This window comes from Bos javanicus, chromosome 1, assembly GCF_032452875.1.
Source record: "Bos javanicus breed banteng chromosome 1, ARS-OSU_banteng_1.0, whole genome shotgun sequence".
Lineage (NCBI taxonomy): Eukaryota > Metazoa > Chordata > Mammalia > Artiodactyla > Bovidae > Bos > Bos javanicus.
The window spans coordinates 65,102,103-65,119,090 of record NC_083868.1 but is presented as its reverse complement, the minus strand read 5'-3'; the positions used below and the strand labels follow the sequence as shown (position 1 = coordinate 65,119,090).

At 39.9% G+C, this 16,988-nt stretch overlaps 1 protein-coding gene across 4 annotated transcripts in view; it reads left to right on the top strand.

Moving 5' to 3' along the window:
• Nucleotides 1-4,641: 4,641 nt before the first annotated feature.
• The window catches only part of GSK3B (glycogen synthase kinase 3 beta), a 220,797-nt gene continuing 208,450 nt past the window's right edge, over nt 4,642-16,988 (top strand). For 2 of the 4 annotated variants that reach the window (XM_061399876.1, XM_061399711.1), the window contains exon 1: nt 5,247-5,886. In XM_061399876.1, the coding sequence (XP_061255860.1) occupies nt 5,799-5,886 (88 nt within the window). In that variant the 5' untranslated portion in view covers nt 5,247-5,798. Of the gene's footprint in view, nt 5,887-16,988 lie in introns of all 4 variants that reach the window. The other 2 variants (XM_061399627.1, XM_061399550.1) reach the window with 2 other exon arrangements.

Genomic DNA, 16,988 nt, shown 5'->3' with positions numbered 1-16,988 from the left:
GTTCCCACTGAGAGTAGAATGTCAGATTTGCCTTTTTTTGTTCACTTATCTATACTTTATTTGTAGGAATCATTTTCAATGCATGAGGGTCAAGTTAGTTAAAAGTCAAATAATAGGACTCAAAATCCAGTTAATTAAGCACAAGTAAAGTGTCATATGTTGCTGAAAAATTTAAAAAGCAGGAGCATACATCATATTCACAGTCCCTTCTAGGCTGTGGATTCATCTCCTGTATTGTGTCCCCGTATTATGGACCGTGTGACACCTCTTCCTTTGATGTAGGGACTGAGGAGGGCATTGGTGTTTACCAGTAAATTAACCATTAGAAAGGTAATTTCTTACTTTTTTTTTAATATATTTATTTAATTGGAGGTTATTGGTAAAAATAAGATCTGGTAGTTCCAGCATTCCAAAGGATCATCCTATATAACCTCTGGGTATATACACTCAACTTTGGAGACCAGTCATTTAAATCCAGCTTGGAAAATGATCTCTGGGTCACTTTTCTTCCATAGTTGTTCAGATGACATTATGGTGTTCTCTGTTTACACATCTCCACTCTATAAGAGCTCCTCTAAGACTGGAGCAAGACAGTCACCTCTGAATGACTTTTATTCATCCTCACACTCCTATATTCCTAAAATTTGGCACAGCATCCTGTAAATCAAATTGATTTAACCACACTGAGCAGTTTCACACTGCTACTTCTTTTCTTTGGTTCTTTTGCAGTCTTATCTTTGTTTTCTCTTTTTAAGTATTTTGTTTCTTATGTAAAGGTGGAAAATGAAGACAATACTAGAAAGCATTAATACAATAAGCATCATCCAAAATGCCATCAAAATTAGTATTTCTAGACTTCTGTGTGTGGGTAGACACACACACACATGCCATTTTACATAATTGGGATAAACAATGTTATTTGTTGATGGAAGACAGAGAGATCTAGTATTAATAGAAAGAGGCTGGATCAAATATACGTGGCTGTAGATTTCATCCCAGCTCTGCCATTTTTTAATTGTGTGACCTTGAGCAATGTATCTATTGCTGATTTATCCCACATCTGTTAATAGGAGTTAATAATGCCTGTCTCTTGAGGTTTAGGGAAGCACTGAACAGGCACTCAGTAAATGCACATTTATTTTTCCTTCCTCTTAATCTTCACATTGACCTTGATACTGGAAGGCTTTCCTAGGGTTTATTACTAAATAACTCTTCTGTATCTCATAGTATCTGAGTGCAAGTATCTGGAGCAGAGACCATACTTATTAAATTTTGAAGACCAGCACCCAACATCATTTAGGTATTTAACATACGTTGGCTAAGTAAAGGAGATCATAGGAGTTTGCTTGTGGGCTTCTGTGTGAACTGACAGGCCCTGGGTTCATCTAAACAGCATCTCATGTTCTATTTGCTATCCTCATTATTACACCTGCCTATATTTTCTTCTAGTTTCAGTTAAAAATGTAGCTAAGTGATTGTGAGCAAGACATGTGTAGTTTCCTCATCTGTAAAAACAGAATAATAGTTCCATAATGGTACTCTATAAACTTAATACTACTTCCTAAGTGCAAAGTATTATACAAATACTTATTATTACTCTAGAACCCAGTTCATTGTGCATTTTATCTTTTGGACAGGCTTACCCACCTCCTCCCCTCAACTACAATACTCACATATTCTGTGTCAGCTTTCCTGTATCTTTTTCTAGCCCTCTGGTTTGTTACTTTGGCTCGGAATCACTGATCTCTCCAAGGGACCAACTGATGAGCCCTAACAGAACCCAAAGCACACACAGTTGAAGACATAAGGGTTAGACTTTAAGATAAATCAAGACCAGGGAAGGTGAGGACTGTGTTTGAGAGAAGTACAAGGAACCTGAATCCTAGGTCTGTTTACTTTAGCTCTGTGGACCTTAGGTAAGTCAGTATATATTTCCGACCTTCAGTTTCCTTATCTTGAAAGTGGAGGTGATAACAATACTTATACCGTATGATTATAATCCGAGATAGCATGTGTGAAACACTTAAGAACAGCGTCTGGCACATTATAAACACATAAATATTAAAATTACTATAAACTGAAAAGTGGTTAACAGCAAGTGAGAAGGTAGAGTAAGTTTGAAAGGTCAGAGAATCATTGACTGTTACTTTCAGTGGTACTGTATTTTCTCATAAATTTCTCCCCTCCTTATGTACTAATTCTAAATTGAACTACTTTTTGTTTTCCTATAAGACTCATCTCCCCACCCCATCCCCCGATCAGATTTTTTTAAAGTGTCAGGTCAAAATATTTGAAGGCAGCAATACTAAAGCTACTAATCATAACCTCAAGGTAGACTATTTTTGTACTTTATTTTATACAATAGAATAGCTGTTTCCAATGTGTATAACCTAAACGTTTGTCATTCAGCTTCCTGCCAGTGTAACTGGGAGTTGAGATGGGGAGTAAAGAAGAAGGCAGGATTTCTAGCTTTACCTCACAGCAGTTTAGGGACTAGTGGCAAAGGTCTACATGGTAGTTTGCAGGAAGAGGCAACAATCATTTGACAAAGTTGCCATGCACTGAGTTTGCTTTCAACATTCTTTACTCTTCTCCATGACATCCAGAGACCTCATGTTCTGTCTTCACTGCAAAGAACAAGAGCTTCTACCACTCCTGGACTATCAAAAACCTATGTCCAGATTTGAGATTACAAATTGATTGCAGGTTGGTCACATCTACCCTGCAATGTTTTTAGTTTGGCCTGCAGAGTTTGGAAATATTGGTGTAAAAATCGAGAGATTTCATACAAAAATCGTGCTTTATAAGGGATTCTCCTGGCGGGGATTGGGGGAAGGGGACAGAATATCTCAGACCACTGTATCCACATTCTTCAGGGCAACAATCTGTTGGAGCCGAACAGCTGCTCCTTTCAGTTATAGCACAGACACTCCAATTTGCCACGTTGCTTGTCATTCCCCATTGTCTACACCAGGCCAGTTTCACTCATTTACTTTACTTTTCTGGCCCCTAAAAACATTTGAGTTTGCAAACCCTATCTAGATCTTTCCTGTCCTCCATCAAAGCTTACTTTGTTCTGTCCTAAGTTCCTCATCAGTTTTCCAAAGCAATAGCTAGTTAACCTGATCAAGTAATTTTTATATGTGCTCGCTACACATGGTATCTGAATACAAAGGGATGACTCTGCAGGTGGAAATTACAGGCACCATGGGATTACAATTAGGATGGCAACTGTTCATTTTACTTTTTCTGTAACCATAACTCACTGTCCTTGGGCAAACCACAGGAATCTGAACACTGGCCTATGTGCGAAACCTACTTAAATAGTACTTTTATAGATCACCCTCGTTCCAAAAAACCAAAAACTACCAAGGGCTATTCTGGCTCCCCGTTGCCTCAGAGGCTTCGGGATATCCGGCCTGACTGCACTTCCCCTCACCTGCTTTCGGGGGCCGTTCTGCGCCGACCGGTCGCACCCGAGAAGGGCGCTCAGCCAGCATGAGCTCATTTCTCAGGGGCCTTTCTGGAAGGCCGGGCTTGGCAGCGCGCACAAGGCGCAGTCGCCCTCACTCTTATCAATGGCCTCCGCGACTGGGCGGGGCGCGGTCGCCCAGGGTCGCTGCCTCTCTAGCAGCTTTGTTCTCAGTTGAATGTCTGAAAACTCGCACTCGGCCTGAGAGGCGCCCTGGATCTGTCTGGCCCTTTCGGGGAAGACGCCCGTGCTCGGGATGCGCTCTCCCGGACGGAGGGGAACCCCAGGCGCGCAGAATTAGCCCCGCCCCACCGAGAGCCTCCAGTGGGTGGGGAAAGCCCCTCAACCCTCAGTTTGTTGGAGCGAGGAACCCAGCGCCAACGACCACACCAGTTTCGCACCGCCTCGCGCTCCCTATATGCGGTTTCCACACCAGCTGGGAGTAGCCGCAGGCGAGGCCGTCAGACTGTCCGCCACGACCCTAGTCGCGCTTCTCCCAGCTCGTAGGACTGCCGCCGGAGGCCGAAGGCCAATCATACTGCAGCTAGGTCTTGCGATTATACAGCAGCGAGTGCAGATTGGCTACTGCTACGAGTTTCGGCCTCCCTCCCTTTCCCTTTTGCCCCCATTCCAGCTCCTGAGCTTCAGGCCAATGAGAAGGCGCTTTATAGACGCCCTCCCTTCGCTCTCTACTTCTCCTCACCTCGGCGAGGGAGGAGACATCCTGACTGGCCAGACTGTCCTCGGAAGCCCCATTCCCTTCACCAATCACCGAGGGAGCTGCACTCCCAGCGGAGTTTCGGCCAATTACAAAGCGGCCACGGCGCCCTGCCGTACGGTTTCGCCAGCGACTCCGGGCTTCACCGTCCTTAACTCTTCAAGCTTTTCCTGAGGGCCAGCGACTCTGATTGGTCACTGCCGAATTTCTCCTCCAGCCAGCCACAGAACAAGGCGAACCCACCTTTTCCTCGGTCGGCTATCTTCGGCATTTTCCGTCCTTGGGCGTGAATTTCCAGCGACACTTTCTGATTGGCTCTTCAGGTCGATCGGCTTTTTCCGGGAGGATCCGCAAACAAACGACATCCGTGATTGGTTCCGCTCGGGCTTCGGCTCCCCTGTCGAAGGGGGCGGACGCCTTGCTCGGCCGGCGATTCCCAGACGCCTCTTACGCGGGCGGCGGGGCGCTGGGCGGTGTAAGGCTGGGTGCGGGAGGAAGGAGGCGGAGGACGAGTAGGAGGGGGGAGGGGGAGTGGGTAAGAGCTAGGCGGCTGCGCAGACGGCACTCCTCACAGAGAGCAGCCCCCGACCCGGGCGAATGCGGGCTCGTGCTGCTGCTGCTGCTGCTGCTGCCGCTGCTGCCGCCGCCGCCGCCGCCGCCGCCCGGGCCGAGTGACAAAGGAAGGAAGGAAGGAAACGAGGAGGAGCCGACCCCGCAGCCGCTGACAGGGCTCCGGGCTAGGGGCAAAGCGGGGACACTTCCTGAGCGGGACTGTGCAGAAGCGAGGGGCGGGAGGGCGGCCGCGCTGGTGCCTTGGACGGGGGAGGGGGCCCCGAGGGACGGAAGCGGTTGCCGGGTTCCCATGTCCCCGGCGTATGGGGAGCAGTCGAGGAGCCGCTGCCTGGGGTCTGAAGGGAGCTGCCTCCGCCGCCGCCGCCGCCATGGCCGCTGGATCCAGCCGCCGCCTGCAGCTGCTCCTGGCGCAATGAGGGGAAGAGCCGCCGCCACCGCCCGACTCTGACTGACTCGCGACTCCGCCGCCTTCCAGTTCGCCGGGCCCCCACCGTCAGCCCGCCGGATCCTTGCCGCTGCCGGAGCCGCAGCGTTTCCCGACGCATCTCCGAGCCACCCCTCCCTCTCCCTCCCTCCTTCCCATCCCCCCTTCTTTTCAAGCGTGAGACTCGTGATCCTTCCGCCGCTTCCCTTCTTCATTGACTCGGAAAAAAAATCCCCGAGGAAAATATAATATTCAGAGTACTTATTTTCAATCCAGTATTTGTCCCCGTTTCACGTGATATATATTTTTTAGGATCTCCCACCCATTTCTGCCCTCCAAGGAAAGGGAGTGGAAAGAACTGTGTTTTTTTCCCAGCCCCGGATCGTCTATATGTTAAATATCCGTACTGATCTGTCTTCAAGGAGAAATACATCGCTCGCTTTTTTAAATAGCTGTACAAAAGAAGTGAAAAGGCAAGAGGACGAAGTCTTTTTCTTTTTCCTGTGGGAAAACTTAATGCTGCATTTATCATTAACCTAACACCCCAACATAAAACAAAAGGAAGAAAAGGAGGAAGGAAGGAAAAAAGGTGATTCGGAAAAAGAGTGATCATGTCAGGGCGGCCCAGAACCACCTCCTTTGCGGAGAGCTGCAAGCCAGTGCAGCAGCCTTCGGCTTTTGGCAGCATGAAAGTTAGCAGTGAGTATTGATTTTATTTTACACCCCTTCTCCACCTCCCCTTTGAATAAGAGACTTTGAAATACCAGGATCTTAAAATACGAGACCTGCTGATAAAGGTAATGGAAAAGGGCAAAAACCTGTCTTCAGTCAAGAATGAGGCAGCTTCCTTTTTTCCTCCTCCCATATCCCTTCCCCGGTCTCTTTAACCTTGAGTCGAGGGAATGTGATTTTTATTTGGATGATTCTGTCTGAAACTTAGTTCTTTTCTTACAGTTGTTTTCTAGCAATTGATAGTCAACTTTATTAAGTGGTTGAGTGTTTCCACCTTAAAATAGTGATGGAAGTGTTTACTTGCTCATCCTTTTGAATAAAGCGAAGGACAAGACTCAAACCATGATGTGCTTTTCCAGAGTGTGTCTTTTGGAATGAAGGATAGTTTAGTTAGCTCAGGTCTCGAGGGTTACCGCAGTTTTGTATACTTAATGGAAGAGGTGAATGTCACCGTCTCCTAACATTTCTTTCTTGCTTGTGTGACAATACAAAGTGTTTGTTCTTAATCCAGAGATGAACTTGCTAAGTAACCACATTTCGGTTTGAAGGCGAGCTTTGATTCGTCTCTTTAGAAGGGACCGGTGCCGCTGATAGATACTCAGCAGCAGTAGTATCTCAACAAGCATTGTTCTAAATTGGATACGTGGTTTGATTTGTTATCTCTTAACCTTACCGTTTTGACATTGCCAGCCTACCACTATAGAGTTAATGTTTAATCAAAAGGTAACTTGAAAGTTGGTCCGAGTTTTGAATGGGGCTTAGGTTGTCATGTTGCCAAATAGTAAGTTGAATGTTAATTGTCACTGACTCATCATTAAAGTTCAGCTTTGGGGTGCCATTGCTTTCAGTACTTGCTAAATGATCTAGAGTTCAGGTGTTCCTTCTTAGGACTACTTAAAATACTCTTGCATTGTTTTTCTTTCGAATTCAGATAAGACTATGAAGTTAGAAGAATATGGATTTAGACTTTTCCATCACAGGTTTTGTAGAAGGTTGTGGTCCCAGATTTAATAGGGGTATTTGGGCTTTGTTCAAGGTTGTTGCTAGACGTCTATATTCTCTTTCCAGATTTGTGCTCAAAAAGTCTATTTTGAGTGTTTGGTATCCAGTATCTCAGTATCCAGTGTTTTAATGTATCTCTACTTATGGATATGTTTATGTGATATTTAATGTCAGTTTATTTAAACATACTTTAAAAATTTGACAAAAATATCTATTATAGTTTCCTTATTCCTTCAGAAAGGGGCATGAATGAGGGCAAAGAAAAACTGTTTTACTGCTTAGAAGGAGAGAATTGAATTGAGATTAGAAAAAAAAAGGTATATGCTGTTATGTGAAATTGATTATAAAATGAACACTCGTACCTGAACTCAGGATTTCAATTCATGGTGGCTTTTGGAACTTGTCTGAAACAGGGTAGTCTAAGGTAATAGCTGAATGGGAGATTATTTTTGAGAGTTAAATTTTTTTTTGGTGACTAGCTAGTTCAGAATGCAGAGTATGTGAAGAGGGAAGCTGATGATGCATCTTTCAGGGAATGGTCAAGCTTTCTAAGCACTTCATGGGGTCATTTGAGAGGAATATCTTAAAATTCTGGGGTAATTTTCAGCTATGATGAAGCAAATCTTATAATAGCTCCTTAAGAGCCTCTTGTGGTACTGGAGTGTTAGGATGTTTTTCATCTTGGTTTAAAGACCACTCGAAATCAATTTTAGGTAATTAGTTTATTCAGAGAGCAGAATGGGATACCTAATAATATTAGATTTGGGGACTTTTCATTTAGTTCACAGGATTTTCTTTGAATCCTGTGTGGATGTTGACTGAAGATGGAGTAACTCTTGCGAAGTGCAGGTTAAAATGTTGACTTTTCTGTTACCATATAGGTCAGCTTAACATTTAAAAAGTTGGAGTTCAGTGTTGACTATGTGTTTTTGACAACCTTAACTTTAAATGCATTTTGGAAGAAAGCCTTTGTTGGAGTGCTGGTGTTCTAAGGGACCCCTGTTTAAGCGATAATAAATTATAGTCCTTGGCTTGAAAAGCTTATCAGTTTTTGAGGCAGATTATGGGACAAAACGTGAAAACAGTAATATGATGACTGCAAGATTATAAATGCAAATAGAATACTTTGTTCAGAGAGACAAAAAATAAAGGCATCAGGTAGATGGCTTGGAGAGAAGACTTCTTACAGAGGTGTGTTTTAAGGCAGGTGTTAAAGGAGGCAGTAACTTAAATTGAGAAGCATAAAGGATTCTAGGTGGACAGAAAGGACAGAGGCACAGAGATGGTGACTTGTATTTTTGTATTTATAAAGCAGGTTAGTAAATCTGAATAAAAGGGGCCTAAATAGGAAAATAAGAGATGGAATTTGAGAAATATGTTAACTGATGGAAAGCAGGGGGGGCTTATGACTTTATTTGAGATTCAAGAGAGTTTGGAATTTACTATAGGTTGCTGAACAAAATATTTGAAGATGGTTTGGGCAGCAAAGTTGATGAGTTAGAAACCAGATGTCAGAGCCCTTTTAGGGAGTAGTAGAGTATGTTGTGAATAGTGAGAGAATATAAAGCAAAATTGAAAATCGGATGAAAAGAACACATTTGAGAGACAGCGTGAATGAACTGGCAGGACTTTGGATTGGATTGAAGGGGGGAATATTTGGGAAGGAGTCAGGAGTTAAAAATAAATTCTGATGTTACTGGTCTGGAAGATTTGACCGCCAAGTTATATTGTTGATTGTAATGGGAAAGTTGAGAAAGTGCTGAGATGAGAGGATACATGAGTTCACTTTTTAAAAATTTAATATTCAGTAGATTTTCTTGAAATTCAGCAGACAGCAGTTGGTTACTGGCAATCGTATTTAACTTAACAGTCTGTTAATTGCACTGTCTCTAATTTTTCTATGTCTAAAAATGCTGGATTTATTTTCGGGCGTAGTAAACTAAAAGTTTTTATTTATATTTGTTACATTTCTCAAAAAGAAAATAATTTTTAATGTAAATTCAAAAGATCTCACGCTTGAAACCTAGTTATAATAACCCGATGGTGATTTATTTGAAAACAATGAAAATATTTTTTGGACTAAGCTGTAACATAAACATTTGAGATATTTTATACAGCCTTCAATCTTTGGTACATTCTTAAAACTAGTCTCATAAACAATGGTTATTTTAGGTAAACCTTGGTGTTTAAAATAATGTTAATATGCAGACTCCAGCAGAAATTAAAAGTTGATTTATTCATTTATTTACTTTTTGCCTTTTGTTTTGGTTGCGCTTAAGTGTTCATCCGGTTTAGAAGAGTATATTTGATTTTTTTTTTTAAAACCTTAGTGTGGTGTAACCTTTTTTTTTTTTTTGGTGTGCATTCATATTCAAGTGTTACTAGGTAAATGTTAATAGCTAGACAGTTCTTCTGTAGAGTCACGTGATATTTTATTCAAAATGGAGGCAGTAAGGCGCTGTGTATGGTGATTTATTAAAATATTAGTAATAAGTCTTTTGATAAACTATTAGTGAAAATTTAGCTAGTTGCCTAGCTAAGTCATGAGAAGTTATTTCCTCATACAGGATTTTTTATATCAAATTTCTTTAGTGAAGAGAATGATAGCAGTTGCATATTGCTGTGCAGTATTTAGTGGTATGGTGGCTAAAGCCAAAGAGTAGGTGGCAACTTAGAGTTACTCTATTCCTGAGGGAGTTTAATCTCTTTGTGTCATATAAAAATCAGGTTATTAGAATTTCACCAGTTGCTAGATTTTCTAGTGTGAAAGAGAGCTCATGTGTGAAACTGAAAACCAGAATTTTATCTTCATTAATATTTCATTCCCTTCCCAACCACACCTTTCCAGAGTTGTTAAAAAAACTAGACCCTCATATAAGAATTGCATGCTGTCTTGTTAAATGTGCCCCTAGAATGCTAATTGTGAAATGACTTAAAGGCACAAGGGAACCCAGAGATTCATAAATCAATTCACGACTGATTGGGAATTGCATTTAGAAAATGAGGTGACATCTTCTCATTTCATTTGCGTGATTCAGCTGGAAATCAGCACATACTTGTACCCTGTGCTGTATGCCCCTTGTTTTGGACTTGGGTTGCCAGTGTGAGATACTGTTTTGGATAAACAGGCAGGCTGGGGAAGCCAGCTTAAGTGTCAGCAGCAGATTCTGAGACCAGGGGAGGTCTGTTTCTGTGTGTGTTTCCTTTATGTATAGAGAAGGCTGTGAAACATGCATGTGCTGACCCTGGTGCCACAGTTCCATACTCAACACTCATGGGACTGTGGGACAGGGATGGGATTGGGCAGGCTGTGGGACTGTGGAGTCTCTTGTGATGCTCCACCCTGCTACAGGAGAATGGAGGGGCAGAGCCTGTGGGTGTGATGGGATTGTACCTGGTGCTAACAGGACCAACCTGATTTCCCAGATAGTGTCCTACTAAGAACATAATCACCATGAGTAAATAAATTTATTGGAATGTTTAGCATCATTTTTCTAGCCTATTTTTTGGGGGGCAGTTGAAGGGAGTGGTGTGGAGAGGAAGGAAATCTTGCATGATTGCAAGGATAGAAATATTTTCATGGTTCATTGATTTTAAAGTAGAGGTTGCAATCTTTGCTTCTATCTTGGGTTGTACAAATCATCCTTAGTTATATAATTGTCTTTGACTTCGGTTGAGTGTGATATAGAAATGTTTATTTATATGAAGACCTATATGAATAGAGGGCTTCTTCCCTGGTGACTCAGATGGTAAAGAATCTGCCTGCAATGCAAGGGGCACACGTTCAATCTCTTGAGTCTGCAGGATCCCCTGGAGGAGGGCATGGCAGCCCACTCCAGTATTCTTACCTGGAGAATTCCATGGACAGAAGAGCCTCGTGGGCTACAGTCCACGGGGTCCCAAAGAGTCAGACATGACTGAGCACATAGTCTCATGTGAATAGAAAAGCAGGGAAAAACTAACATTAATAAAGGAGAACAATTTGTTTCCCCAGAAGTTTCCTATCATTAAATTGATAAAAATCTGTGTTTATTTCTATTTATTATTACAGTTTTTATTCTCGGTTTTTTTTCTTTTTAATGAGTTCATATTCAGCACACAATGGACATTCAGTAAATTATTTCAGTTTATGTCTGAAGTATACTTGGTCTGGCCTAAGATACAACTTCGTAGATTTGGATTCTTAGTTTACACTGTGCTTATGTTTTGGGGAGAAAGGTCTACTTTCAAAGTTGAAATTCCGTAAATGGTTGTAGCTTGTATTTTTGGATTGAATACTTTCCTTAGAAGCATTTTAATTTGGTTGTATTGAGGCAGTGATGTTTTGGTTATTGGTAACTTTTCCTTTTGTCTTCAGGATAACATGACCAACAATGGCACAAATATGAACCTTTAACATTTCCCTTATTAATATAGTCTGGAGCTGTTAATTTCTTGATTGTCCTTTCAGATCAGTTTAATAATGAAAAGTAAATACTCCTGACGAAGGCCATATTATTTTCCTAGAAATTTGTATTTTATTTTTAAATTAAACCTTTTTTTTTTTGGCTGCTCTGTGCAGCTTGCCGGATCTCAGTTCCTGGACCAGGGATTGAACCTGGGCCACGACAGTAACAGCCCGGAATTCTTACTACTAGAGCCACCAGGGAACTCCCATAGAAACTTATGTTTTAGATGGTGATATAATTTAAATGAATTTACAGGCCTAGTATTGAATAAGTATGCCCTAAAGCCAAAGAGATGGTAGGTAGGCAGGCAGGCAAAAATATTAGTAACATGGGTGCAAAGCATTAACAGTAGTACCCCATTTTTCATTACCATTAATTGTATCATGTTGAACTCCTTGTCTCAGGAAGCCTAAAATAAGTAGGTTGCTTTAATAGAAAGGGGCAATGAATAATGCATGATTGACATGTGATATGCCTATTGAATGTTTATTATGTGCTAATCACTCTGCCACAAGCAGCTGCTCACTTTAATCATTACAACTCAAAAAGTAGCTAGTACCATTATCCCCACAGGTAAATGAGATTTAGGGAGGGGAAGCAACTTGTCCAAGATTACCTGGCCAGAAAATTGTTCTAAAAGAATTCAAATATAAGCATTCTGATTCTAGATTTTCCCTTTATTGTATATTTTATAGAGAATAGATTGCTGTTACCTTAACACTTGGATTCCAGAGATAAGCTACCTTTTGCTTTTAGGATAGTCTTTCATTGATAATTTAGCAGTGATTGTGTAAGACTTACATGATTAGTAATGATGTTGAAATTAGTTTCAGGCATGCCTGTTAGCAAATATAGTACTTAAATACTTATATTGGAAAAAAAACCTCTCAATTCTTTTAAGATTTCAGGGAAAACTTGTTAAGACAAACATTGAAATTGAAAATGTTAAGGCTTATGGCAGCACAAAAAGAAAAATAAGTAGTGTATATATATATATATATTTTTTTTGCTGTTGTTTAATGTTCAGTTGGAGCACTAGTTTTTATTGAAAAGTACTGATTGTTCACAGTAAATTTGATATATTTATATTTCCAAGTAATATTAGAATGTTCTCCAAATTAGCCATCATTAAGGATTATTATTTCTCTCCATCTCTTCCTATAGATTGTGAAGTGTTCTACTCTTCCTTTTAATATTTGACAGCAAACTTCAGGACATTTTTTTATTATTGTATGTACACAACCAATTATTCAGGTATCAATTGGACACTTGTTTTGTCTGGAACTGTGAACCTTCACAGTTTGTTATTATTAAAGAATAACAGCTATGCATCAGTGTGCAATTGGGTTATTTGGAGTATCACCTTGTTGGAATTGTTTGGTATTTTACAGTCAGGAAGTGAACCAAAAAGGTTCCTGAGCAGTGAAAATCCTCCCACAAATGGTGCATGCACTTTTCCTTATAGGTTATTTTTCGGCTTTTATTTAGAGTTCATTTTTCATTTAACACATAGTTCTAAATCATTCAGTTGTCTTCTTTTTTTTTTTAAACTGCAAATTAGAAGGGAATGAATTACACTGGTATTAAGCATTATCCTAAAAAGTTTAGACAGACAATGCAGGAAAACAGGCATATTGGGATTACTTAGTGTAGCCTTGTAAAACTTCAGGGGAGATCACTCTGATAATTGTTCAAAATTTTGATTTCAAGAAGGTTACATTACAGTAACTTCACTCTTTTAAAAGAACAAAAGGCAGAAAAGTCTCTTCTGGTTAGCTGGGGTTCTCTAATAACTTCTCACTGCATTAAACAGCCTGTCATTTCTTGGTTACTGATGAAATGAGGAAGAGAACTCGGTCATCTCTGTCTGGTTGACCAACTCTGGTTGACTTTCAGTGATAACGGATAAAGATACTAAAATTTTCGGTATGCTACTCCAGAGTATCATTTCCTGCTCTTTCTTCCGTTGTGCATCTATAGATTATTTCTCAGCAACAGCATTTTACGTGATTTAAGATTTGTTTTCTTATTTTTTCTTTTGTATATATGGAGTTGCTGTTAGGATTTTGATGTGCTCATACCGTCTGTTGATACTTGTGGAATACTTAGGAGGCACTGCATGGAGTCATTTAATCTTTCTAAGGATTGGCTGTTAGAATAATTTTACCAAATACACTTTTGGAATTGAAAAGGTGGATATCTTAATTGTTAACTTGAAGAAAAAGAACAGTCATGATCAAGTACTTTTTTCTCTTTTGAAGGTCTAAGAAATTCTTTACCATCTGAGCTATGAGGGAAGAAATTCTTAGGGGCTTAATTGACTAATGTAAGTGAGAAGATGTTTCAGATTTCTTTCCAAGGCAGGCTAACCTATGTTTTAAAAATGTAATTCCCTCTACTTCCCTTATTCCATAAAATCAGCTAGTTCTTTTTAATTGATTAAGCACTGTCTTCATGATCTGTGTGGAAGTTATTGAGCTGAGTCAAATTGCTACTACTAGACTTTTGAGGTTTTTTTAGACTTTTGAGACTTTTGAGTTTGTAGAGGCAGCACCTAAAGAAGTGCTGGAGTTATTTATGCTTGGCACCAGACTGACAGTATTGTGGGTGTGTTTGGTATCTCATTGGAATTTCAAAGCTTTCTCATTTTACACAGTATTTAAACTCTGAAGGAAAGAGGGAAACTTTGAGTTTGTAGGATTTTAACAATAATATGTATATGTATATCATATTTACATAATGTGTCGTAACAACCACAATAATAGTTTTAATTGGATGATGTATGATAGACAATTCCATGCTTGTCTTATTTACATATTTTGCATTTAAAAATGGGATTTACTCACATGATTCAAAATTTTAAAAGTATTTAGTGATGTCTTTCTCCTCCTCCTGCTCTGTAAGGAACTATCAGTCCTCTCTCCTGGAGAGGCAGCCTTCCAATTTCTTAGGTAGCCTTCCATGTGAAAGTGAAAGTCGCTCAGTCTGACTCTTTGCGACCCTATGGACTGTATAGTCCATGGAATTCTCCAGGCCAGAATACTGGAATGGGTAGCCTTTCCCTTCTCCAGGGGATCTTCCCAACCCAGGGATTGAATCCAGGTCTCCCGCACTGTGGGCAGATTCTTTACCAGCTGAGCCACTTTTACAGGTTATTTCTGCTATGGAATTATATTTTGTGTATACAGACCTAAATTAACATTTCCTTTAGCATAAGTGTTAGAGTTAAACTTTAAATCAGTTATTCTAGAAAATTGCTATTACTTTTCATCCTAGTAGCTTACCAAACTCTAATTTTTCTGAGTATGAGTTAGATGGAGAGTAAATACAAAAACGAGAGAGTGCTTCTCGTCATAATAAGAGGTGAAATAATAGTCATGACCAGTGAATACTTAGTGGCACATTTAAATTATTTGCTTCTCTTTGTGTATTTGAGAAGTGATCTATAGTGTCATATAGGTGTTATATGTTTTCTTGCTGGAAATAGTTGTGTATTTCATGGTAAAGAAAAAGACAAAACGTAATTGATACTCTTCCTTTAACTTGGCATTTTTTGAACATCTTAGATGAGAAAACCTGTTCTCTTGAGAGATCAGAGGCGCAGAGTGCGTCAATGTCAATGAAGCCTGTGCCTTTTACCTCTTTAAGAGCGCACGGTTTCATTCTGCTTCTAAACCAAGCATTCCTTAGTCTTAAAAAATTAAAATGTTTTTATTCAGTAATCCACTGTATCATATAATTTAAAAAAATCAAATAGTGCAGAAAGTCTTTTTATGGAATTTTAACTTTTCTTCATTTCTGTTTCTTAGAGGCAGTCTTAACTATGATAACTATTGCCTCTAGTAATTTTATCATAATTTTAATAGTATGATATTTGTCTGCTTCTTAAAATTATTCTTGATATTATTCATTGTCATCCCTGCTGCTGCTGCTAAGTCGCTTCATTCGTGTCCGACTCTGTGCGATCCCATAGACGGCAGCCCACCAGGCTCCTTGTCCCTGGGATTCTCCAGGCAAGAACATTGGAGTGGGTTGCCATTTCCTTCTCCAATGCATGAAACTGAAAAGTTAAAGTGAAGTCGCTTCAGTCGTGTCCGACTCTGTGCGATCCCGTAGACGGCAGCCTATCAGGCTCCTGCGTCCATGGGATTCTCCAGGCAAGAGTACTGGAGTGGGGTGCCATTGCCTTTTCTATTGTCCCTTTTATTATCTTACTAACATAACTATACCACCATTTTTAGTTAATTATTTAAATCATTAAATGATTAATACTCTATCTAGACATTAAGCAATATTCTTTGCAAAAGTGAATAGTGTACAGTGATTATGTTTCCTTTTTAAAAATGCATTATTGAGATATAATTCACATACCATAAAATTTATTAATTTAAGGTATACAGCTCAGTGGTTTCCAGTACTCACAGAGTGATGAAATTGTCACCACAATCTAATTTTAGAATATTTTTAATCAGCTCCAAAAGAAACCTTGTATCCAGTAGTAGTCATTCCTCCTCATTCCTGTATCCAGTAGTAGTCATATTTCCCTTCCTCCCAGTTCTAGGCAACCATTAATCTACTCTCTGTATGTGAATTTCCATTCTTGATATTTCTTATAAATTGTATCATAAAATATGTGGCCTTTTGTGACTGGTTTCTTTTACTTTTCATAATGTCTGCTAGGTTGATCTGTGTTGTAGCATTTGTTGTTATTCCATTACTTTTTATTGCTGAATAATATGCATGTATTTGTTTATCCATTCATCAGTGAACATTTGGATAGTTTCTGCTTTTTGGCTGTTAGGAATAATAATGAAATGAACATTTGTGAACAAGTTTTTGTGTGAACATGTTTTCAGATCTTTGGGGTATATACCTAGGAGTGGGATTGCTAACGTATGGGAACTCTGTTTAACATTTTAAAGAGTTATGTTGTTTTTGAATGAGAATCACATTTCCTTTGTTTTCTTTCACTTTTTTAATATACTTTTTTGTTGCCATTTTCTTTTTCTTGCACAGCTTGCAATGATCACAGACTTGGTTTGGTTTTTTTTTCCCCCCCTCAAATTTATTAAGCATTGTCTAGACTGCCCTACCCTACTTTCTTTTCCTGGAGTGTCCCTTTTCCTAGAGTCCTCTCCTACTGGGATCTGGCCTGGTTCCTCTCCAGGCCCCTGCTGTACAGCTGTCATCCTCTAACTTCTTTCATGGCTCTTTATTTCCTGGATCCCATGTCTTTGCATCCCTGAGCAGTCCTTACCTAACATAGTTTCGTGACATCCGCCAGCAGTGCCTGGAGTATTAACTGTTTGGTAAATGTATCTGGAAAAGTTTATAGTTGGTTGTTTTTTTCACATTTGCTCCAAAAGAGTAGTTAAGAAACTGACACACTTTTTTGGCAGGTGTCTCATCATTTTACTGTCTAGACACTGAGGCATAGATGTTTGGAAGGTTATTTGTATCACGATCAAGTGATTACTATGCCAACATGAAGGAACAATATGAAGCAAGTACAGAAATCTGACAATATAAATGTTAAGTAGTTGTTTAAACCAGACCTCTTCAATAGAAATATAATGCAAGACACAAATGTGAATCACATGGGTGATGTAAAATTTTCTA